Source organism: Ailuropoda melanoleuca, chromosome 9 (genome assembly GCF_002007445.2).
Source record: "Ailuropoda melanoleuca isolate Jingjing chromosome 9, ASM200744v2, whole genome shotgun sequence".
Classification (NCBI taxonomy): Eukaryota; Metazoa; Chordata; class Mammalia; order Carnivora; family Ursidae; genus Ailuropoda; species Ailuropoda melanoleuca.
In genome coordinates, this window is record NC_048226.1 from 27,792,238 (window position 1) to 27,818,199 (window position 25,962).

At 36.6% G+C, this 25,962-nt stretch overlaps 1 protein-coding gene across 4 annotated transcripts in view; it reads right to left on the minus strand.

Moving 5' to 3' along the window:
- Nucleotides 1–25,962, minus strand: part of SCAPER (S-phase cyclin A associated protein in the ER) — a 490,627-nt gene that overhangs the window by 221,539 nt on the left and 243,126 nt on the right. For all 4 annotated transcript variants that reach the window (XM_034668001.1, XM_034667999.1, XM_034668000.1 and 1 more), the window contains exons 20-21: nt 16,166–16,231; nt 7,100–7,226 (exon numbers count right to left, since the gene is read on the minus strand). In XM_034668001.1, coding sequence (XP_034523892.1) covers nt 7,100–7,226; nt 16,166–16,231 — 193 coding nt within the window. The remainder of the gene's footprint in view (nt 1–7,099; nt 7,227–16,165; nt 16,232–25,962) is intronic.

Here is a 25,962-nt window from a genome sequence, read left to right on the forward strand (position 1 = left end):
AAATTTTGTTTAGGAATTTTGAATCTAAGTTCATGAATGAGATTGACTTATAATTTGATTTTCTCCAGTTTCATCATGATGTCTGTAGGTGTAGATTTCTTTTTATTTTCACTGTTTGGGCTTCACTGGGCTTCTTCAATTTCTGGATTGATTTATAAGTTTTAGACAGTTCTAAATGATAATCACTTCAGGTACTGTTTCTGCCCTGTTCTCTCCTCTCCTTCTAGATATTTATATGTAAATTAAACACTTCACTATATTCAGTGTGCCTCTTCTATTCTTTTCTATATTTTTCATATAATCTTTCCATGTTTTAGTCTGGATTCCTTTTTAGGACTTAGAATATATTCATTTTCTCTTCAGTGGGTTTATTTTGCTGTTATGTGATGTATAGTTTTCTTAATTTTGATTACCAAAATGTTCAGTTCTTAAATTTCTGTTCTTTCAAATGTGCGTAAATATACCTTTTAAAAAATAATTAATACTTATATCCTTGAACATAGTAAGCATAGCCCCTATTTCTGTTTCCACTGATTTTTATCCATGTTATCCTGCCCCTTTATATGCTTAATTACCTTTCTCTGTCAGACACTGTATTTGAAACTTACTTTGTTGAAATAATTTGAGACTTACATTGATAAAATCTTCCTTCAGAGTGGATTTCCCATTTGCTTCTATTAGGCACCTGGAAGTATTAGCAATCCAAGATCACTTTACTTTTTTATTTTTTTCCCCCAGGAACTGTGATTTTTTTTTTTTCAGCCACTCAGATGATCTGAAGTTGAGCTGTGGTCTGTGCAATGACTGGCATACTTCCAGTCTACCCTCTCACCTAGTGCAGCCCTTTAAGATCTCAACCCAAAACATGGGGGTTTTGCCACAGTCCCTACCATTGATAGTCTTAGACTACAACATTTTTAATCCACCAGTTTTGCAACAATGTAAAAAATGTTACTCAGCTTCTCATCTACTTTTGGATCACCAATTGTACCCAGCCCCAAATGCCGTGTTTCCAGATCTCAGCCCAGTAATTCTTCACTAATTTATTAGCAATTCAGATCCAGTTTATATTTTGTCTACTTTATTGATTGGCATCAGTAGGGGAACTGTTCTGATTTACCTACTCTGTCCATAACTGTGGATATTTTCAAATCTTTTATTTCCTTAAAAGAAAAGAAACAGTTTTATAATCTGTAACTGGTATTTACAAAGCCTTGCAATTCTAGTTTCTGCTTGCTATTACTCATAATCATTTATTTACTTTTGTGTTCCCTTTTTTTGGACTGTGACTATTTGTTCTTGTAAAATTATTTGATAGGAATTATCTGAGGCCTAGGATAAAGGTGTCTTCTTTAAGTGAGGACTTGCATTTCCTTCTGCCAAGTTCCTGGGGATATCACTAATTAATCAGGGATTACTTTAAATTCAATTCACCATTTGAAATGATACAGGTGATGTGAATTTGGACTGCAAGTCTACTCCAGGGCTGGATTATAGTTATAACTTCTGCACTATGCCATAGTGCATGCTGCACTATGCACTTTCTTTTCAGTCTCTGAGAATGGGGTTCATGATTATATCAAAGGATAGGTTATGGTGGTCTTATCTTTGTAAACAGAAAACCTACTAGATGTCATACCCTAGGCAGCCCTTAAGCTTTTACTTTTGTTCCCCACTCCATGAGGCTTGCAAATCATAACTCAAATTTGCCGGTGTGGCAAATGCCTCTTGGGGGGGTTTCAGTTACAACTGAACACAACTTCTTAAATTCTTAGTTTTTCTTTGGCCTGGTAATTCTTCAATTTCTTCTTAGCAAGTTTTTAAGAAAGTTACTTTAAATGGTGCTTTTAAGAAAGTTACTTTAAATTTTTCCCAGTATTTTTAAATGTTTTTGATGGTAGAGTGGGTACAAGTACCCTAGACCACCATATTTCTTTCAGAATTGGGTGGAGTTTGTTAAAAACTGTAACATATGCAACACAGCTTACAGACTCTTTTTTTTTAATAATAATATTTTTTATTATATTATGTTAGTCCCCATACAGTACATCCCTGGTTTTTGATGTAAAGTTCCATAATTCATTAGTTGCGTATAACACCCAGTGCACCATGCACTACGTGCCCTCCTTACTACCCATGAGACTCTTTATTTTTAAACAGAATCAGAGAACCCAAAAAAGTCAGAAGGGACCTGACACTGAAGCTTTTTATCTTGATGAAGTCCCACAATTTCACTTTTGCTTTTGTTTCCCTTGCCTTTGGAGACGTGTCTTGAAAGAAGTTGCTGTGGCCGATGTTGAAGAGGTTACTGCCTATGTTCTCCTCTAGGATTTTGATGGATTCCTGTCTCACACTGAGGTCTTTCATCCATTTGGAGTTTATCTTTGTGTATGGTGTGAGAGAGTGGTCGAGTTTCATTTTTCTGTATATAGCTGCCAATTTTCCCAGCACCTTTATTGAAGAGACTGTCTTTTTTCTATTGGATGTTTTCTCCTGCTTTGTCTAAGATTAATTGACCACAGAGTTGAGGATCCATTTCTGGAGTCTATATTCTGTTCCACCAATCTATGTATCTGTTTTTGTGCCAGTACCATGCTGTCTTGGTAATCACAGCTTTGTAGCATAGCTTGAAATCAGGCAACATGATGCCCCCAGCTTTGTTTTTCTTTTTCAACATTTCCTTGGTGATTCAGGGTCTTTTCTAGTTCCACATAAGTTTTAGGATTGTTTGTTCCAGCACTTTGAAAAATGTCACTGGTATTTTGATCGGGATGGCGTTGAAAGTATAGATTGCTCTGGGTAGCATAGACATTTTAACTATGTTTATTCTTCCAATCCATGAGCATGGAATGTTTTTCCATCTTTTTGTGTCTTCTTCGATGTCTTTCATCAATGCTCTGTAGTTTCTAGGGTATAGATCCATTATCTCTTTGGTTAGGTTTATTCCAAGATATCTTATGGGTTTTTGGTGCTATTGTAAATGGAACTGATTCCCTAACTTCTCTTTCTTCAGTCTCATTGTTAGTGTATAGAAATGCAAATGATTTCTGTGCATTGATTTTGTATCCTGCCACATTACTGAACTGCTGTATGAGTTCTAATTTGGGGGTGGAGTCTTTTTGGGTTGGACTTCATCAAGATAAAAAGTTTCTGCACAGCAAAGGAAAGAGTCAACAAAACAAAGAGGCAACCCATGAAATGGGAGAAGATATTTGCAAATGACCCTACAGATAAAGGGCTAGTATCCAAGATGTATAAAGAACTTCTCAAACTCAACACCCAAGAAACAAATAATCTAGTCAAGAAATGGGCAGAAGATATGAACACTTTTCCAATGAAGACTTACAAATAGCTAATAGACACATGAAAAACTGTTCAACATCATTAGCCATCAGGGAAATTCAAATCAAAACCATATTGACATACCACCTTACACCAGTTAGAATGGCAAAAATTGACAAGGCAAGAAACAACAAATGTTGGAGAGGATGTGGAGAAAAGGGAACCCTCTCACACTGTTGGTGGGAATGCAAGCTGGTATAGCTACTCTGGAAAACAGTATGGAGGTTCCTCAAGACATTAAAAATAGAGCTACCCTATGACCCAGCAATTGCAATAGTAGATATTTACCCCAAAGATACAGACGTAGTGAAGAGAAGGGCCATATGCACTCCAATGTTCATAGCAGCAAGGTCTACAAACTGGACCACAGCCAAACTGTGGAAGGAACTGAGCTGCCCTTCAGCAGATGAATGGATAAAGAAGATGTGGTATATACATACAATAGAGTATTACTCAGCCATCAGAAAGGATGAATAATTACCATTTACATCGACATGGATGGAACTGGAGGGGATTATGCTAAGTGAAATAAGTCAAGCAGGGAAAGACAATTATCATATGGTTTCACTCACATGTGGAACATAAGGAATAGCAGGGAGATCATTAGGAGAAGGAAGGGAAAAATGAAGGGGGGGGAAGCAGAGGGGGAGATGAACCATGACAGACTATGGACTCCTGGAAACCAACTGAGGGTTTTAGAGGGGAGGGGGTGGGGGATGGGCTAGCCCAGTGAAGGGTATTAAGGAGGGCATGTATTGCATGGAGCACTGGGTGTTATCCGCAAACAATGAATCATGGAACACCACATCAAAAGGTAATGACATACTGTATGGTGACTAATGTATCATAATAAAAAATAAATTAAAAAAAAAAAAGAAGGGACCTGACACAAACAGTTAGTACTACAATAGGTATGTTTCCTCAGTTTCCCAATCTCTTTCATTACAAGAGTGTTTTTGTGCATCACAAAGTTTAAACTGTTAATTCTAAAGTAGTTCTCAGAACTTAAGAAAAAGTATCTAAGGAAAACTGTATCAAAGCAGTAACAGAAAGCGTCAGTGTGTTGAGATCTCAATTAAGAGGTTAAAGACCTCAAGATTCATCTCTCACCATTCCTCAGGCAGTGCTTGCCCGAGTTCCACCAGGCCCACCCCTGTCACTTCTAGGCTGTCTTCAAATCCTTCACTGGGTACTTGGCTTTGGCTCTAATGATTTTGTTACTCCAGGCAGTTTTCCAAACAAAAACGAATGGTTATTTACAATTCCTTGACTGAAATCATAAATATCAGCTGAATTTCACTGAAATGTCAGTATAACTCTATGAACAGAATTCCACATAAAGTGAGTCTGTTTTGGCTAGGTAATAGGGATTTTGGTTATAAAAATAGCAAAAGGATCTTATTGTAGGTAAGTTTAGACTCTCAGGTGGTCCTGCAGTGTATACTCTGAGGACAGCTTTACAGCATGGTTTCTGCCACAGACCATTTAGACTGGGAGCCAGACTACATTTTTCTCCCCAAAATTATAAGGAATCAGTGGTATTCCAGTAAATTGCCCCTTTGTGAATGAAATAGCTTTAGATTTTCATACTGAATACCTTTCTTATACAGATCATTTTACTTTTTCCTCAAAAATTCTGTGATTATTTCAGTCTAAAACAATATTCATGAGATAAGGCGTACACCGTGGTATCCTCAAGTAAATCCCTTTTAGTTCAAAATATAAGTACTCTTTATAAAAATAATCAGTACGTGCTAATTTTAAAATAGAGATTTTTCTAAGTATATCAAACCTCCAAACACTCCTATCTAGCACATGTCTGATAATTAGCAGTTTCTCAACTCTCTGACACTCTGAAAGGGATGTTATACAGAAGAACTGACTCTTTGTGGCTCTGCCACAATGACTCAGTGAATACGCTGCTTTCAGTTCCTACAGAGGATTTTACCATCTGACGCCAAAATGCAGCTGAACACTATCTTGTGAAGCTGGTCACTCATATTCCTGAGAACTCTGAGGCATATGCCCTAGACAAGAGCAATGATTCTCAAAGTATGATCCTTGGACCAGCAGCATCAGTGTCACCTGTGAAATACAAATTCTTAGAAACCCAAGGTATGGTGTGCTTTAACAAGTCCTAGGTGATTCTGATGTAGACTAAAGTCTGAGGCTCCCCAATTTGGAGAAATTTGTTTGTTTGCTCTGACACAAGAATGTTTGAGCAGCACTGTCTCTAATCACTCACTTTCTTTTCTCTCTCTCACACACAAACCCATACACATTCAACCCTGGAAAACAATGTCCATGTCAGGAAAATGGATTAAAAACCTGTATTATTGGGGTGCCTGGGTGGCACAGCGGTTAAGCGTCTGCCTTCATGCCCAGGGCGTGATCCCAGCGTTCTGGGATCGAGCCCCACATCAGGCTCCTCTGCCGTGAGCCTGCTTCTTCCTCTCCCACTCCCCCTGCTTGTGTTCCCTCTCTCATTGGCTGTCTCTATCTCTATCGAATAAATAAATAAAATCTTAAAAAAAAAAATAAATAAATAAAAACCTGTATTATTAACACAGTGAAGTACTCATTCACAACAGAGAAAATAAATGAAAAACAGCTACATTTATAGGCTTAAATAAAACTTAGAATCATAATTTTGATTGAAAAAAATCATAGACGGCTACAGTATGATATTTTATAAAGGTCAAATACAAGCAAAACTAAATAATATATTACTTAATACAATTATAAATGTGATAAAAAATAAAGCTATTAAAAAACAAAGAAAAGATATCCCTTTAATACTCTGTAGTATTTCCTTCAAAGGGAGCAGAGATGGGAATGGGGGTGGAAGGATCACACTGGGAACCATAGATACACTGGGAACAGTCTAGTTTTTAAGTTGGGTGGTGAATTCACAGCTGTTCACTACAGTTAGGTTATTTATATCACTACATTCTTTTGTGTATCTCAAATATTATAAATTTAAACCCAGAAAACAAAAAACAAAAAAAATGCAGATAATAAACAAAGATGGCTATTACATCAAATAGAAAAATTAGAAACCAACTAAGTGATATAAATTGCATAAACTGTGATTTGTTCATTTGGTCACAAGGAATTTTTAAAGACATGAGAAAAAATTTATGATAAAATCCGCCAGATAAAATAATGTGAGAAATGTACAATAAAAAGATAAGAAGAAAATACAATAAAATATCAACAGTGGGTATTACAGGGAATTTATTTCTTCTTTGTACACTTAAAATTTTCTATATTGAATAATAAATACTTTAAAATCATTAAGAATTTTTTTAACTATGGCAAGAACATTTAATGACTCTAAGTCATTAAGGAAAACTGCCAAATTTTCTGCTGGAAACAGTAAGGAAATTGGTGCTTTGTGGAAATCTGGCTGTGATTCATGAGTTCAATAATTCAAAGTTTTACATTTTCTGCCATAAAATTGTATACCTTTATTACTGTGATTCCAAGTAAATTAATTTTATTTTTGGTTGTGTGGGAAAAATATGACTTACCCATATTTTTTCTATTGAGGATTTCAATTAAAACCACTGAAAACAACATCAATTTAATTAAGAATGAGAGAGAAAAAAAAAAAACATTGATCAGTGGTTGACCAGCTTTTGGAAACACAAAAGAAATACACAAATGAGAGTCAGCCTTATAGTCCTATGTCTTGTCATAGTGAGAAAGAACCACAACTATTAAGGCCAAGCAAGGCAAGAGATCAGTTACATACCTTTTTTTCCAATATTCTAGTGATCTCGCCTAGGGTCCGATCTAAAGCAGAAACTTTATTGTTTGCCCATGAGCCACTGTCTTGTACTTGTAGTTGTTTTAGAAGATCTTTAGCTAATCGCTGAAGCCTTCAATACAAAATAACAGGGAAGAATGACTTTAATGAATTAGACTATAATATTTCACTTTCCTAAACATTTTGAAATAAAAGTTACTTTCATTATTGTAGTAGAAACTGTTTCACAGAGCAGCTTTGAAGAGGAAGAAACAAACCACTCCTCAGAGGCTGGTATTACTCTACATTCATGAATATCAGCCTAGTCCTCATGGCACAAAATAGAACTAGAGGACAGTACTGTCCATCCACAGGATTAACCAGAACAACAGCTACCAACAGTTTGTGTGTGACACTTGAATTAGAACAGAACTGCAGATGGGGAGAAGGTGAGACTATGATGGCAGAGAAAATGAGTGTAAGAAACTCAACAGGTTTTCGTATTTTGATTTAAATCTTCAAGGTAGGTTTGGATATTATGTTGTAAGCATTGTAAACTCTCAAAATGTCAAACTCCCCATGTTTCAGTTTACAAGCAATTTAGGGATTGTCTGCCACTGATGATGTCATTGTGTTTAGAGCAATTATTTGCTTTTCACCAGGAAATAACACACATTACTTAGACTGTGGGATTCTTTCATGAGTGAAGTGTGTATAATATTTCTTTACGGCCCTTCCTTCTTCTGTTTCATACACCTCATTCTGAGCGATCCTCTCCTTTCCACTTGCTTAAGTAGCCTACCAACAGATATTTACCAGACACATTCCCAGATCTCTCCACTTCTCCCCTATACATTACTTCTCTGTTGTCTCACTTCTATTTTTACCTATGATAGATTCTGTAGGCCATCATTACAGTCACTTTATGGCAAACATGTTACACTCCCTCTCTGTTCTGTTTGTTACTCCTACCAGCCAAACCCCAGCAGTGGTAATAATCACTAATGTTTAACTCTTTTTGTAGTCCAGCACCATTCTCAGTGTCTTGATGTATTAATTTATTTAGCTGGATACTGAACATCTGCCAGCCTTTTCCATCTCTGATCTTCGTATGACTAGAAGCTATTATACTGAACAGTGCAGAAGCACAGTCTTAACTTCATGAAAGAGGGCTCCTGTCTACCTGTTCACTGACTTATCCACAGCACCTAATACGCTACTTCTAACATCAGTGCACTCAACAGATATTTAATGATGAATGGACTAATAAGAAATTTCTTCTTTAATCTTAATAAAATCCATAACTTCACAGGTTACAAAATACATTAATGTACATGATATTATGTAATCCTATGAAAACAATCCATTAGTATTATCTTCATTTGAAAAATGAAGAAACTAAGGTCGGACAAATTCAATGACTTTCCCAAGGTCTCATGACTGATAAAAGTTATTACTAGGATTAGGCCTTTGATCCTCAAACCTCATGCTTTTTTTCTCCAAACCATATTAATCAATTCAACTAAGGACATTTTATCCACAAATAAATAACACCACAGAATAATGTGTGTGTGTGTGTGTGTGTGTGTGTGTATATATACACACACACACACACACACCCTTTTGAAGATTGGAAGTAATTAATGTAATGTACCTAACATCATTCAGGAGTAAAGTAGATATTCAATAAATGATCAACTATTATTACTATTCATTGACAGAAGGTCTCAATCTAACAAAAGGAAAAAGGGAATATAAAAAACAAAAAAAGAATGAGAACAACATACTTCTTTTCTCTTTCAATCAAATACGGGCTGGAGTCCCATCCGATTAAAGTTACTGACCTTATCATGTTGAGGAATATTGGCAGCAAACTTTACTGTGTGATAGATAAGTAGCCACTTCAGCTTTTGGCTGAATAAAACTTGCACAGCATGTAACTAAATATCCAGATATAGCCATGGATGCATATGAATCTACCAGTATTCTCACCAAGAATGGTCACATTCCACTGAAAACCAGGGGCACTTAGGGAGGCACAAGGACCATTTTAATTCACAGAATACAAGAGGCTTGTATTTCACCCTGAGGTAAATCAAATCTGGGATTCATATGAACCTACCCTTCAAGGAAGAATGCCAAATCAAGTGGATGCTTTGGTAACATGAGATAAACCTCTGTTTCATTCCCTGCCTCCACGGAAGTACCACAAATAATATAGCCCCTCTCAAGAAAAAAGCATCAGATTTTGATTCATACTATGAATAATTATAGACTGTCAGGACCTAAGCCCTGAAAGTTATATTTTTCCTATCGGGGAAGAAAAGAAGCTGTTTAGAGGGTACAGTTTGTAACACAGAAATTGTTATCTGAGTTACTTCTGGCAGAAAAACTTTCTAGCATGAAAAGAAGTAGAGGCTTTGTAACTCCTAGCCTAGAACATGAATGAGAATCATCTGTCCGATAAATAGCTTTGTGGAAAATGCTGTAAAGTCAAATACTTTCTTCTCAAAACTTAAACAAATCCCCACAACAACTCTAACTTCAACTATGTCACTGGTAAATGTGAAACGTAAATATATTTCTGTAAGGAGCCCTAATCTGTATCACAAAGTTTTGGGCGGTTCATTAGCATCACTGGGATGATTTGTAAAAATATAAGGAGACTGGGTCCACTTTAGGAAATATTGCTCTTTAGTATGATGGACAGGAAGATATAAACACATTAACATTTTTTTCTTTCACTTCCTCTATTTGAAAGGTACATGGTATAAATTCAGGGCAATTGGTTCCCCTTCTATTTTTAAATAAATATGTTGAAGACTTTATTTCAAAATATAAAAGCTTAAGAAATTCCTGTATAAGTTGAAAAAATCAGAGTACATACATTGCCTCCTACATTAGACACCTTTCATTTTTGCCTGCCAGCATCCCTTCTCGTAGAAAAAGAACCCATCTTTCCCTTTTAAGGAACCACCTTGCCTTCACATTACATGGGTGTACTTGATGTGCTCAATGCTATCGGGGTGTTGCTATTCCCAGGACCTCACTCTCAAGTGGAAAGAGCTAGGAAATGTGTGTATATTACTGAAAAATAAATATAAAAAATATATATCATATATATATATATCCCTACACATTTATATCTATATTTCTATTTTTATATATTGGAAAATACAATTAAAACCAATACCTATAATTCCGATTTGCTACAGGGTCTATTTTCCCTGGATATTTTTAACACTTCTTCAAGAGTGAGCAATCTACCTTTCATCATTCTTAATATATTTGTATATTTGACGAATCCCCCTACATGTAACATATCATCTATTTTTCTTTCTTTCTTTCTTTTCCTTTCTTTTTCTCTCTCTTCCTTCCTTCTCCCTCCCTCCTTTCCTTTTTTTTCTTTTCTTCTTTCTTTCTTTTTCTTTGTTTCAAGATTTTATTCACTTATTTGAGAGAGAGAGAGAGAATGAGCAGGGGGAAGGGTCAGAGGGAGAAGCAGACTCCCCGCTGAGCAGGAAGCCTGACATGAGGCTTGATCCCAGGACCCCAGGATCAGGACCTGAGCCTAAGGCAGACACTTAACCGACTGAGGCACCCAGGCAACCCCTATCTTTGTTTCTATATGCATGCACTATGTCCCTGCTTGGGCTCTGACTCCCCAGCCTGGGCTGTTACGCTTTCTCACCCTGTTTGGGTTTCAACAGCCTTTGTCAGGCTTCCCTCTTCACTTGGGATCTGACAGATTGTGCCAGGATGCCCTCCCATAGAGTTGCCCTCCTCATTCTGTTCTGACTCACCACACCAGGCCATGGTGTCCATTTCACATAGAAGCTCCCTTGTCTCTGCTTGGGCTCTGAGACCCCACATCTGGCCACCCCTCTTACCCCTGCATAAATGTCTACCTCAGTCAACTCAGGCTCTGACATCCCTTACTGTGCCACTGCTACCTCTAGCATCTCCCCAGTGCAGATGGCTGCTTGGGTTCTCTTATCTAACAACTTCAGGATTAAATTTTTCTGGAAAGGGGAGGGGTAATTGGAGGAAGACAGAAACAGTCATTTTCATTTATTAGCTAGAATAATTTAATAAGGAGACACTTTATCTACTATCGGGTTACCAAGTTCAATCAGTTACAATAATTCTCCTTTTGGAAGCTCAAATTGTCCTATCTTTGTCCAGTAAAAAACTATTAAGTTGGCTACTGATTCCTTTGAAAAAACAATGGTTGAGAGCTTTCTTGCCATCTAGTATGTCAGGGCATCTGGGTCTAGAATTAGGCATTTTTCTAACAAGTTCTTGCTTCTCTTAGTGAGAAATGATATTTCAAGTCCCAAATCAATAAGCTCCCTGCCACTGTGTTGATCACTGTTTCTAGGCCTCTTCAATGGACAGAGCTAGGAAATAAATGTGTGTGTACACACACTCATATATATACACACGTACACAAAATATGTACACACACACAAATAAACATACACATAATACTTTCTGAAAGATAAAATACCTCATAAATTCATATAATTCAAATTCAGTCCTGCAGGGGTGTTACCTGATCTGCTATATCAAATCTATCTCCTTTCTTGCAAACTGAGGACTCAGCTTCTCAGGAACATGGAATAAAAGAATTTTAGTTTCCATCATATCCTTTACTTTATCCCACTTAATATGCACAACAGACTCAGAATAACATTATTAATATCATTACCAATATAATTAGAAAATAGTTACTTTATTAGCATGTTTTCCTCATATTCACTGATACTTTTCTTAGTTATACTATAGAATTATGAGATACAGTTATTATGTAATATTTTTTTTCTTTTGGCCATCAGTTAGTCGTAGTTCTATAAGAAACTATAACTTTTTTTTTCTTTTTTAAGATTTTATTTATTTATTTGACAGAGAGAGACAGCCAGCGAGAGAGGGAACACAAGCAGGGGGAGTGGGAGAGGAAGAAGCAGGCTCCCAGCGGAGGACCCTGATGCGGGGCTTGATCCCAGAACGCTGGGATCATGCCCTGAGCCGAAGGCAGATGCTTAACAACTGAGCCACCCAGACACCCCAGAAACTATAACTTTTATGTTCATCACTAGTCCTTAAATTGATGTCTTTTTAATAATTTTGATTGTCTATAAATTCATTTTTTAAGATTTAAGGTCCTCAAGAAAAAAAAATGTGGGCCAAGGATTTTGCAACTGGCAAAACTGATTTTTTAAAAAAGATTTTATTCATTTATTTTTGCGAGAGAGTAAGAGCAGGAGCAAGAGAGAGCACACAGAGGGAGAGGGAGAAGCAGGTTCCCCACTGAGCAGGGAGCCCCACACAACCCCAAGACCCCGAGATCATGACCTGAGCTGAAGGCAGATGCTTAACCGACTAAGCCACGCAGGTGCCCCAGCAAAACTGATTTTTGAAGGCATAAAGTTATCAACATGCAAGAGCAAGGCAGGACTGTTCACATGAGCCCTTCCAGAGGAACCCAATTGAAAATGAGGTTCAGGCGCTTTTGTCAAATTGGTTCCCTACACTAGGCAGTGAAAACATTAGTTATTTGGGGGTTCTTCTTCTTTCTTTGTAACTGTTATCCCAGCTGCTGCTTTTTGCTTTCTTTCACACTGATGTCAATACCATGCAGGTCTTGTGGCTGTTTGGATTTACTTGTTTTTTGGATTTCTTGGAGCTATCTGGTAATGTGGTTTTTTTTGTAAATGCTGCCATGCATTTTTGGTTTTAACTATTTATGTAGTTTCTATATGAGGAATTGGAGACACTGAAAAATTATGCTTCTATTGCTATTGCTATTTTTTCCCTAGGTTTAAAATTTAAAGGAACATCCTGGTTGCCCAGTGGACAACAGATTGTAGTAAGGAAAAGCAGAAGCAGTGTAAGACTAATTAGGAGGATACAACAATAACCCAGATGAGAGATGATAGTAGGTTAGACTAGAGTATTTACTACGGAGGTAATGAATAGTGGTCAGATTCTGAATATATTTCAAAGATAGGGCCAACAGAATTTGTTGATGGTCGGAAAGTGAAGTGAAAAGGAAGAGAGGATGACTCTAAAGATTTTGATTTCAAAGGATGGACTTACCATTTCCTAAAGATGAACAAAAAATACCAAGGGTAAGGATGGGGAGCAAATTTCAGGAATTTAATTTTTCGCATGTTCACCTGAAGGGTCCAACTGAACAGATATCCACGTGGAAATACTAAGCAGGAAGTATGAGTCTGGAGTTCTGAGGTGAGGGCTGGGTTGGAGTCATATATTTAAAATCCATCAGTGACTAAATGTTTAAAGTCATAAAACTGAGTAAGATTGCCAAGGGAATAATTCTGCATTTGAACTCTCAGGACAAAGGCATGCTAATGTTGGAGGTCAAGGAGACAAGAAAGGACCAAGCAAAAGATACTGAAAAAGAGCAGCCAGTCAAGTAAGAGGAGAATCCAGAGAAAGTTCTATAATAGATTGTTACATTAAAGGACCCCCTTGAATTATGTCTTGCTATCCATGACCTGTCCAGTCTCCTACAGTGATTCTGGACTTGGTGAAATGACTTGCTTTGGCCAATGGGACATAAGCAAATGTAACACAAGCAGAGGCTTAATAAGACTTGATATCCCATATGAACATTAATTCAAAAATCCTCAACAGAACAAGCAAAATGAATTCAACATCATATTAAAAGGATTATCACCATGACCAAGTGATCTTTCATCCTCAAGAGGGCTGACCCAGACTTCCTTACAGGGCAGTCACAGAGGAGCAAGAAAGTGAGGTTGAAAGCAGAAGCCTCAAGACTTCTAAGGCCAAGTCTTGGGAATCACCTATTGCTTCCATAGTAGTCAAAACAAGTCAAAAGACCAGAATAATTTTTTTATTATAATAATATTTTTTTATTATATTATGTCACCATACAGTACATCCTTGGTTTTTTTTTTTTTTAAAGATTTTATTTATTTATTTGACAGAGAGAGACAAGCCAGCGAGAGAGGGAACACAAGCAGGGGGAGTGGGAGAGGAAGAAACAGGCTCCTAGTGGAGGAGCCTGATGTGGGGCTTGATCCTAGAACGCTGGGATCACGCCCTGAGCTGAAGGCAGACACTTAACGACTGCGCCACCCAGGTGCCCCCATCCCTGGTTTTTGATGTAAAGTCTGATGATTCATTAGCTGCGTATAACCCAGTGCACCAATTTCAAGAGGAAAGGAAATAGAGTCCACCTCTTGATGGAATAGTGGTGAAGTTATATTATATTGCACAGGGGCATGCCTCCAGGAATGGCTCAACTTCTATCTTTGTAAACACTTTCACACCACCACATATTAAATTTCCTCAAATATTTGAATCTGTTTCTAGATTGTTTTTAATATCTTCCATCAATTTGCATTTTTATTCATGTGCCAAAGCAAAACTATTTTAACTATGCAGGTATCATAAAGTTATTATTAAGCATCTGTTAGCACAGTTCTATCTCATTCTTCTTTTAAATTTTTTCCCTAGAAACTCTTATTTTTCCATACGTTCTTTAAAATGATTCTATTTTTTATAAGGTAGTTATTTTACTCAGATTATGTTTCATTTGTAAGATAATTTAGAGAATTTACTATACCATGTTTTTTTATCCAAGAGTATAATTTGTTTTTCCACTACGTAAGTCTTCTTTTATATCCTTTGTTAGCATTTTAAAGTTTTTAATTTTTATGAAGCCTTCATATTTCTTGTTAAGTTTATTTTTAGTTTGTTTTTCTATTGCTCCCGTAAATGATATTTATGTTTTCTAACTGGTTATCAGAAAAGAAAGTATTCATTTTGTAGCCTGGATGTTGCATAACCTTAAGGCAAGTTACCCTCTGTAAGGCTTAGTTTCCCTAATGAAATTCATTGAGTTATTGTTAGGAATAAACACAAGTAAAGAGCCTGGAATGAGGCAAAGGCTCAGTAAACATTACCTATTATTAATATCACCACATTAATTTGGTAACCAGCCATCTTACTGAATTGATTCTCTAACATCTACTAGTTTTTCACTTGATTCTCTTGGGTTTTCCAGATATACAGTATCATCATAATCTTGATAATTTTGTTAACTTCTTTAATGTTTTACAAGCTTTTTTCTTTTAGAATGGCAATCACTAATAGTTTCAAAACAATAATTAATAGAAGTAATTTTCTGATGGGTTTCTCATTTCTGGCAGGCAACAATATTTCTGTTTCAAATGTAAAAAATTGCTGCATTAAAATGCTATAGCATATCTACACCAACCACTGGTTATAGATATTCCTCAATTTCTGGCAGTTAAGTTCTTTCTTGACTTTTTTACTATGAAAAATAGTAAAATAAAAAAATAATAAAAATAAAATAAAATAACAAAATAGTCATCTTTGAATATAAATATTTGGGCACATTTTCCATTATTTCCCTCAGCAGCCTAAAGTAGATGTTCTAAGCTCTGGATTCACATTGCTTTTCAGGAAGACTACACTAACCTGCACTCCCATCAGCAGTGTTTTTCAGTACCTTCCTCACTACACCTCTACTGGTAATATCTTTGAGAGAAGCAAAATGATGGCAGTTTTGTTTAGCTATTGTGTGGTTAAACTAACACCCAGTGGTGGAGTCTGAATCCTCATCTATCAAGTGGCCCTGGCAACAATACTGAACAAGACCTCCTCAGAGCAAGAACTAGCACAGTGCTGCCAGAACCTATTGTGCTAGAACAGGATTTTTCTACACAGGCACTACTGATGTCTTGGATGAGGTAATTCTTTGCTTCAGTCTTGCCCACTGAAGAGTGTTTAAAAGCATCCCTGGGGGCTCTATGCACCTGATGGGAGAAGCACATTTCTCCAAGCTGTGATAATCAAAATGTGATCACACATCCCCAAGCACACCCAAATGTCTCCTGGCAAAATTGTGCCCTGCTGGAAACCACTGTGCTAGAAGAATGAAGTTCTACGCCTCGGAAATAAAGCTTAGGATCATAGGAATACAAGTTCAGATAAACCTTTATATAGGCAGGCATCAGTAAGATAGAGAAATAAAATGCAGAGTAAAATACTCACTTGGCTTTATAAGGTGAGTCAGATCCACAATTTTTTGTTTCCATTAAACTCTCATATTCCTTGGCCCTGAAGAGAAAAAAGTTTTATCACTGTTAGTTATTTTGCTGCTAATTTTTATAACAAACTAAAACCCTGACTACGTTTTTCCTGTCCCAGTATTAGAAACATTAGTGTAACACTTTGATTTCTGAGACTACTTCTTTAAAATACTATAAATGCTATAAAAAAAAGACTAAAAAATAAATATTTCCTCATAAGATAAAGAGGAGCGTTATAAAAACACTTTTCAGTTTACAGACCTGGTATAGAATGGGGCTTGTTTTTCAGAAATGTTAAAATCATGATAATTAAATCTGAAATCATATTAAGTTTCTACAAGATAGGTGAAGTAGCTAAATATTCTTATATCTTAAGAGTTATATGATGCAAAATTGAATATAAGAATAGTTATTTACCATTAGAAATAATTTAAAAGGCAGTAGGAATGACTAGACACTCAAAGATTTGTCTTCTTTTGTTTTTGTTATTTGTACTTGCTAAATACCAAAAGTCTGGAAAAATCTGAGATAACATTTCTCTGCCACTGTCTAACTAGGCTCTAGCTTGCTTGAACTAATATCCAATAGGGATAGCCATCAACAGTTAATTAATCTAACATAGGTGTCACTACAGCAATCCATTAATATTGACTTAATTTGTAAATTTCTCTGTTTGAAAGAAAAAGAGGAAAATACTAGTTTAAATTTTATCTGCTCACCCAAAGGGTCCTAGTCTCAAAGAATTAGTCTAGTGACCTATGAAAGAATAAGTCACAATGTGTATACCAATCCAGACTGCAATGAAAAAGTAAGTAATACTTCATTAAAAAAATCTTGAAAGATGCAAATTACAACAGCTCTAATAAGGAAAAAGCAAACTAGCACATGTTAAATGTGGGACCAAAAGAATAATTAAATTAGAGTTAAACATTAAATTATACATTGTTGTGACCTACACATGCTCATTGCTATCAGCCAAAATATTAAGGCATACCAAAATGAGGAAATAACCACTTATAGTGGCAAATAACTTGAACTTGTATGAAAGGGAGGAAAAGCAACAATTATGGAAGGTTGAATATATTCCAAGTATTCTTCCAGGAGCTAAACATCCATCGTCTCATACACAGTCCTAAAAACTCAATATGGTATAATCCCCATTTTACAAAGAAGAAACTGAGGCTTAAGAAGAGGCCTATTATATCAAAAAATACATTTATCTAAGGTTTAAAGTGGGAAGGATCAAATCCATTCTTTCATTCATGCACATAAAACTAAAAAATTATCCAAAAAATTCTAACTTTACCTGAAATGTTGGCTAATCACTTTTTCCTAATTTGAATCTTGTCTTGATTCACTTTTCAGCAAATATGTATTTCCAGAGTTTCTACTCTGTACAAACTAAGAGGTACATACATTGCAAGGATGAGGTATAGACACAGTAGGAATATTCAAGGAATTTATTCTCCATAAGGAAGAGGAAGACATAACACTATGAAAGGATACCCAAGTCTACAAAGCAAAGTGAGAGATGAGTAATGCCACAAATGCTCATTTCCAGCTAGGATGCTAAAGGTTTTCCTGAAGGATATGGAATGTGCACTTGCTTGAAAGATAGGTAGCATCTGAATACACACAAAAATGAGGAAATGGCATAAACAGCAGAGAAAAGTGAGCGAACGATGCTGAACAACATGGGAAAACACTAGTTATGCTTAGGGAACAGTATACAGATTCTGGATCTGTACTGGATCTGATTTAGAGCAAAAGATTAAAATGTGGGAATAGTGAGAGATAAGCCAGAAAACAAATCATTTCAGATACTCCTACGATTAAATTCTGATGACTTGTTTTATAGATAATGACCTATTTTATTAAGATATAACATTTTATTAGTATTGTATACTGCATTCCCTCATTTTTAATCCTCATGTCATCTTGGGTATACTCTTAATGTGGGTTATTTGTTTACTCCATTTTATTTTTTGTTAGCCTTTTCACTGGCTAACTTTTGTTAGCTTTTCACAGTTTACCAATATTCTCAAATAATTAGATCTTATTAACCTCTATTTAATTTTTTAAAATCTTTTTTAAAGATATAATGTATTGATCAGTAGGGGAAGAAAGGGATAAAAAAAGGGGGGGTAATCAGAAGGGGGAATGAAGCATGAGAGACTATGGACTCTGAGAAACAAACTGAGGGCTTCAGAGGGGAGGGGGGTGGGGGAATGGGATAGACTGGTGATGGGTAGTAAGGAGGGCATGTATTGCATGCTGCACTGGGTGTTATACACAACTAATGAATCATCGAACTTTATATCAGAAACCAGGGATGTACTGTATGGTGACTAACATAATAAAAAATTAAAAAATAATACAACTAATGAATCATCGAACTTTACATCAGAAACCAGGGATGTACTGTATGGTGACTAACATAATAAAAAATTAAAAAATAATAAAAAAAAGATATAATGTAAGTGTCACATGTGTTTTTGTTAAATAAAAATAAATAAATACATCTATCCTATTTCTCATGGTGGTTAGTGTGAATATTGTTCTAGCTCTTTGAGTTGTTTAGGCCATTTTGACTTCACCTGATAAAATCATTTAGGCTAAAATTTCATTTGGAATAATTTTGGCCACATCCTCTAAGTTTCATGCTCTCATTGTTACAAACTTCAAATAGTTTCCATTTTGATTTACCCCTAAAAAACTTTTACTTATAACAATGTTCTCTACAACCCCCAAGCCCTTGATTCTAAAGTGTTAATTCTTTTGTCCTTTTTTTTTTTTCCATTTTTTGGGCTACCCTTATTTTGAGGCATAATTTACATACATTAAAACAATTTAAAGTGTATAATTAATGAGTTTTCACAATAGTGTCTACTAATATAATTGAAAGCACAATCATGATGTAGAACATTTCCACCACCCCACAAAATGTTTTCATGACTCCTTGGAGTAACTCTCTTCTCTGCCAGTAGCAACTAGTCATCTGCTCTTTAGAAACAGAACTTTCTGAATATCAAATTACCACAATCATACATACTCTACTGTTCCTGGATTCATTTAACATAAATCTGTTGAGATTCTTTTGTAGTGCTGAATGTATTACTAATTAATTCTTTTTACTGTGTGTATAGGGTCCCATTGGGTGGACATCACAATCTGTGTATCCATTCAACAGCTGGACACTTCACTTCTTTCCAGATCAGGGCTACTATGAATAAAGCTACTGTGAAAATTTGTGGGCAATCGTTACATAGGCAAATGTCTTAACTTCTCTTGGATGAATACCTAAGAGTTGAATTGCTGGGTCATATGATAAGCATGACCTTAACTTTTACCAATATATTTACAGAAGGGGTCATTCCAATGTGTATTTCTACCAGCTTTAGAGTTTGAAGAGTGTCTTAATTTCCTTCTATTTGTGAATTTCCAGATTTCCTGGTGTTACGGACTTGTAACTTCATTTCCTTGTGATATAAAAATGTCATGTATGATTTCAATATTTAAAAATTTATGAAAACTTGTTTTGTGGCCTAATATATGGTCTATGCAGGAGAATATTCCATGCATACTTCAGCAAATTATGTATTCTGCTGTTTTTGGTGGAATGTTCTCTACACATCTTGGGTCTGGTTGGCTTGTAATGCTGTGCAACCCTTTTTATTTCCTTGTTGATCTTCAGTCTGGTTGTCCTATCCATTATTTAAAGTGGGGTACTGAAGTCTCCAACTAGTACTGTTGAATTAATTATCTATGTCTCCCCTCAATTCTGTCAGTTTTTCCTTCATATATTTTGGAGCTCTGTTAGGTGCATACATGTTTGTAATTATATCTTTTTGATGGATTCACCCTTCCATGATTATATATATATATATATGTATATATATATGTGTGTATATATATATATATATATTATCCTTTTCTATTGCACGATTTTTGTTTTATGTTGTGTGACATTAACATAGTTACTTCAGCTATATTATTTCTTTGCATAAGGTATCTTGCAATCCTTTTCACATTAAACCACTTCGGTCCTTATATTTGAAGTAACTCACTTGTTAAAAAACATATAGTTGAATCATTTCTAAAAATCCATTCTGTCAATCTGTGTCTTTAACCAGAGTATTTAATGTATTTACATTTAATGTAATAACTGATGAGGACTGATTTGTTTTTGCCATTTTGCTATTTCCTATACATCTTTTGTCCTTCAATTTCTCCTTATTACTGCATTATTTTGTGTCAGATATTTTCCAAAGTACCATTTCCTCTTTGAAATGAGAAGGGAAGGAAAAAAATATATATATATTTAAAAATTCTTCAGAGTTTCTTGAAATGAAGGTGTCACAGCAAGATTTTATCTCAGCTTTTGTTTATCATGGAATATATTAATTTCTCTTTCACTTTTGCAGTTTTGCCAGACAGAATTTTTTGGTGACAATTTGGTTTTGTTTTTGTAACCAGGAAACTGAATATGTCATCCTACTGCATTCTAGCCTTTATAAGTTCTGATGAGAAATAAACTGTTAATTATATTAAGAATGTTTTCTATATAAAGAGCTGCTTCTCTTTTTTAAAAGATTTTATTTATTTATTTGAGAGAGAGCAAGAGAGTGAGCATGAGCAAGGGGCAGGAAGGGCAGAGGGAGAGGGAGAAGCAGACTCCCCGCTGAGCAGGAAGCCTGATGTGGGGCTCAATCCCAGGACCCTGGGATTATGACCTGAGCTGAAGGCAGACACTTAACCAACTGAGTCACCCAGGTGCCCCCACTTTTGCTGCTTTCAAGATTCTTTCTTTTTTTTTTTTAAAGATTTTATTTATTTATTTGACAGAGATAAAGACAGCCAGCAAGAGAGGGAACACAAGCAGGGGGAGTGGGAGAGGAAGAAGCAGGCTCATAGCAGGGGAGCCTGATGTGGGGCTCGATCCCAGGACCCTGGGATCATGCCCTGAGCCGAAGGCAGACACTTAACCGCTGTGCCACCCAGGCGCCCCTGCTTTCAAGATTCTTTGTCCTTGTCTTAACATGGTTTGATTGTAATGTGTCATAGTGTGGATCTCTGAGTTTCTCTTACTTAGAGAGTACTTAAGATGTACTTAAGAGTACATGTCTTACTTGGATGTGCAGATTCATATTTTCCATTACATTTGGAAGTTTCCACCCATAATTTCCTCAAATATTCATTCTGCCCTTTTTTTCTCTCTATTCTCCTTCTGGGACTTCCTTTCTGTATATGTTGGTCCCATGCATCTTCAAACTCTGTTCATTTTTTTCATTCTTTTCCCCTTCTGTTCCGTGGAGATAATCTCAACCAACCTAACTTCAAGTTTACTAATTCTTACTTCTACTTGCCCAAATTAGCTGTCCAATTCTTCAAGTGAATTTTTCATTTCAGTCACTGTATTTTTCAACAACAAAATTTCTATTCACTCCTTTTTATGGTTTTTAATTATATATATTAAAATATAAATATAAATTTAATATAATATCATCATTACTATTCCTCAGTTGGTTAGATATTGTTCTCATGGGTCCTTTAGTTCTCTAGGCATATTTGAATATTTTAATCTAAAGTCTTTGTCTAGTAAGGCCAATGTCTGGTTTCCCCTGGGACACTTTCTATTAATTTTTTTCCTGTGTATAGGCCAACTTTCTTTTTGTTTGAACACCTTGTAACTTTTTGTCAAAAACTAGACATCTTAAATATTATAACGTGGAAATGCTGAAAATCAAATTCTCCTCCTTTGTCAGGGACTACTTGATGTAGTTTTATATTTGTTTAGTAACCTTTCTGAATTAATTTTTCTAAAGTTTGTATTCTTTGTCATTATGGCCACTGAAGTCTCTGTTCAATTAGTTTAGGGATCAACTAGTGATGCAAGTGATTTCCTTAAACACCTGGAATGGCAAAAAAGAAAAAAAAAGTCTTAACCTAATATTTGTAAATGAGCTGTGTGCATGGTTGAGGCAAAATGACAAAACTCTGGTGGTTTACAACTCTTCCTTAGCCTTCATTTCCTACTGCATTGAAGCCTGAAGGTCAGCCAGAGACAAGACCTCAGGAACTTTTCAGGTCTTTCCTAAACATGCATCCAACCCTCAGTATGCATGTGGACTTCTAGATTTTTCAGAGTATGTGGGAACTCTTCAAAGCCTTTATTACTCAAAGCATTTCAATCCTCAGCCTCCTCCACCCCATACAAGCTTTTTGATTAGTCTATTGTTCGCTCTGTTTTCCCTTGCTCCAGACTATACTAATATGTTTGCCTTTAAATTGTTTTTGACAATTGCCCCTAGGTAGCCTGCCGACCTCTGGGACAATTCTGAGTTAGGTCAAAGACCTTTGTCACCTTTGACATCCTTCAGAGAACCATCAAACAGGTCAAAACAACTATACATCCTTGAACGTAAGGTAAGATTTGCTCCCTCCCTGTAACAGGGATGCAGGTGGTTGTCTTCAAAGATGCTGCTGAGCTAAGGAGTGGAAGATGGAACCAGGGTAAATTAAAATGCCATTAAACACTCTTAATGACATTCAGCCGATTTGCCTTCATTGTGCCTTCCCCTGGTAGCAGTGAGCTTTTGATTAATTCCCAGCATTCAAAAAAATTGAATCTGACAGTTTCTGCCAGTTAAATCATTGTTTTTACAGGGGTATGAACTTTTGGATTTCCCTACTGAACCATTTTTCACTCACATAATTCAAGAAATTTTTTTTAATTCAAGAGTCCATAACTTATTTTTTATCAATACAATACATATATTTAACACTATTTCTGCCATTTTATTTTTTGAACCAACTTTACGGAGATATAATTCAAATACCATATAAATGACCCATCTAAATGTACAATTCAATGTTTCTTAATACATTCGCAAGGTTGTGCAGTCATCATCACACTCTAACTTTAAACATTTTTATACTACCTAAATAAAATGCAGTAACTACTAGCCATTAATCCCCATTTCTTTCCTCCTGCTCCCATCCCTAAACACCACTAATCATTCTATGTCTATGAATTTTCCTATCCTGGACATTTTATATAAATGGAATCATATGACACATGGCCCTTTTTGACTGACTTCTTTCATTTAGCATAATGTTTTCAAAGTTCGTCCTCATTATGACATGTGTCAGTACTTCATTTCCTTTGAGTCCTAAATACTATTTCATTGTATGGGTATACATATTTAACTTAACCATTCAACACATGTTGAACACCTGGGCTGTTTCCACTTTTTGGCTCTTTTCAATAATGCTGCTATGAACAGACGTGTACAAGTTTTATTTTACCATATATTTTCAGTTCTATTGCATAGAGAACCATGAGTGGAATTACTAAGTCACATGATTATTCTATGTTTAACTTTTCAGGAAATAAACTATTTTCCAAAGTAGATAGACTATTTTACATTCCACCAGTAAGGTATGAAGATTCTAACTTATCCACATCTTTGCTATTGATTATTTTATTAAATATAGCCTTGGTCAGGGCTGGATAAGGACAAGAAACAAATTATCACACTGGGAAGCCTGCAAGAGGAAGACAAATCCATATAATATTTGGCTTTGACAACAAGAGGGGCTGAGTTTCATGAGTTCTCACAACCAGTGAGACTTAAAAGCCTAGAATTTTTAATATCAGTGGACTTGGCTCTGGGAGAGCCCAGAGAGCATTAGAAAGTAGAGTCCCAAGGAGGAGGGAAGATGGTAGAGGAATAGAGGAATAGGGGACCTTATTTCAACCAGTCCCCTGAATTTAGCTGGATATCTAACAAACCATTCTGAACACCCATGAAATCAGCCTGAGATGTAAGACCATATATATGGATCTCTACAAGCAGAAAATCTCCGTGGGTCTGGAGGGATGAAGGGAGCCGTGATTACATGGGCAGCTATCAGAAGAGAAACAGAAGGGAAGGGAGCTACCATAAGCTAGTGCTGGGAAGGTGAAACAACATTGGAGCGCAAAAGCATCCCATGCTGGGGACCGGGCACAGATTTGCAGACCGGTAGCAGTGGGGAAAGGACTTTAGTACAGCCCCCAGACAGGATCCAGGAGCTGGGGGTGTGGCCAGGCCAACAAGGTGCGGCTCCTGGTTTTAGAAGCACAAAGGGCAGAGAACTGCCTGGTCCTGGGTTCTACTACTGGGAGAGTCGCTGTGGGGCACACAACCAGGGAGGCTGTGGCTTTTAGCAGCATAGACAGAAATGGAGACTGTGTCCAGGAGAGCTCAGTGAAGAGCAGGCAGTGATCTGTCTGCTCTGGGACAGAGGTTTGGGTGCAGTCACTTCTGCTCTGACTCTCCGAAGAGATGTGGAAAGCTTCCAGAGAAAAAAGCCTAAAAACCAGTTTTCACTGAGCCCACCAAACCAACAGGGGGCAGGGCAACTCTACTGAACCTGGTTGCCTGAGTAACAGCATGACAGGCCCCTCCCCCAGGAGACAGGCTGGAAGAACAAGAGGACGACAACCCTAGGGTCCCTATAAAACAGGTGCATCTTGCTTGGGTCATGTTAATACTTTGGACTCTGTACATTCCCTCAACCACCCCCCAACAGAATGAGAGGAGGAACCCCCAAAAAAGACAAGAACCAGAAACTAGGGTCTCTACCACAGACCTAATGGATATGGATATAAGCAAAATGTCAGAGATAGACTTCAGAGAAACAATTATGAAGTCGATATCTAGGCTTCAGAAAAATATTAGAGACAATATAGAATCTCTAAGGGCAGAAATGAGATCTAAGCAGGCTGAACTTAAAAATGCTATGAATAAAGTGCAATCTAAACTGGATACTCTGATTGCCAGGGTAAAAGAGGCAGAAGAAAGAATTAATGAGCTAGAAGAGAAGATGACAGAAAAGACGGAAACCGAGAAGGACTGGAAAAAACAGCTTAAAGCCCAAGAGATCAGACTGAGAGACAGTAATGATGCCATGAAACATTCCAATGTCAGAGTTATTGGGATCCCTAAGGGGGTGGAGAGACAGAGAGGTCTAGAAGATATATTTGAGCAAATCGTAGCTGAGATCTTACTTAATCTGGGGAAGGAAACAAGCATTCATGCCCAAGAGGACCCCTCCCAAGATCAAAGAGAACAGACCAACACCCCGACATATAACAGTACAACTCACAAATGTTAGATCCAAGGAAACAATCTTGAAAGGGCTAGGGGGAATACATTTCTTACATACAGAGGGAGGAACATCAGAATAATGTCAGACCTGTCTACAGAGACCCGGAAAGCCAGAAAGGGCTGGCAAGAAATATTCGGGGTGCTAAATGGGAAGAATATGCAGCCGAGGATACTTTACCCAGCAAGGCTATCATTCAGAATGGATAGAGAGAGAAGGAGATTCCAAGACCAGCAGAAACTGAAAGAATATGTGACCACTAAGCTGGCCCTGCAAGAAATATAAAGGAGGGTTTTATAAAAGATGAAAGACCCCAAGAGTAATATAGATCAGAAATTTACAGAGACAATCTATAGAAACAAGGACTTCACAGGCAACATGATGGCACTAAAATCACATCTTCCAGTTATCACTCTCAATGTGAACGGCCTAAATGCTCCCATGAAATGGCACAGGATTGCAAACTGGATAAAAAGACATGACCCATCCATATGCTGTCTATAAGAGACTCATTTTGAAACTAAAGATACATCTAGACTGAAAGTGAGGGGATGAAGAACCATTTTTCATGCCAATGGACCTCAAAAGAAAGCTTGGGTAGCAATT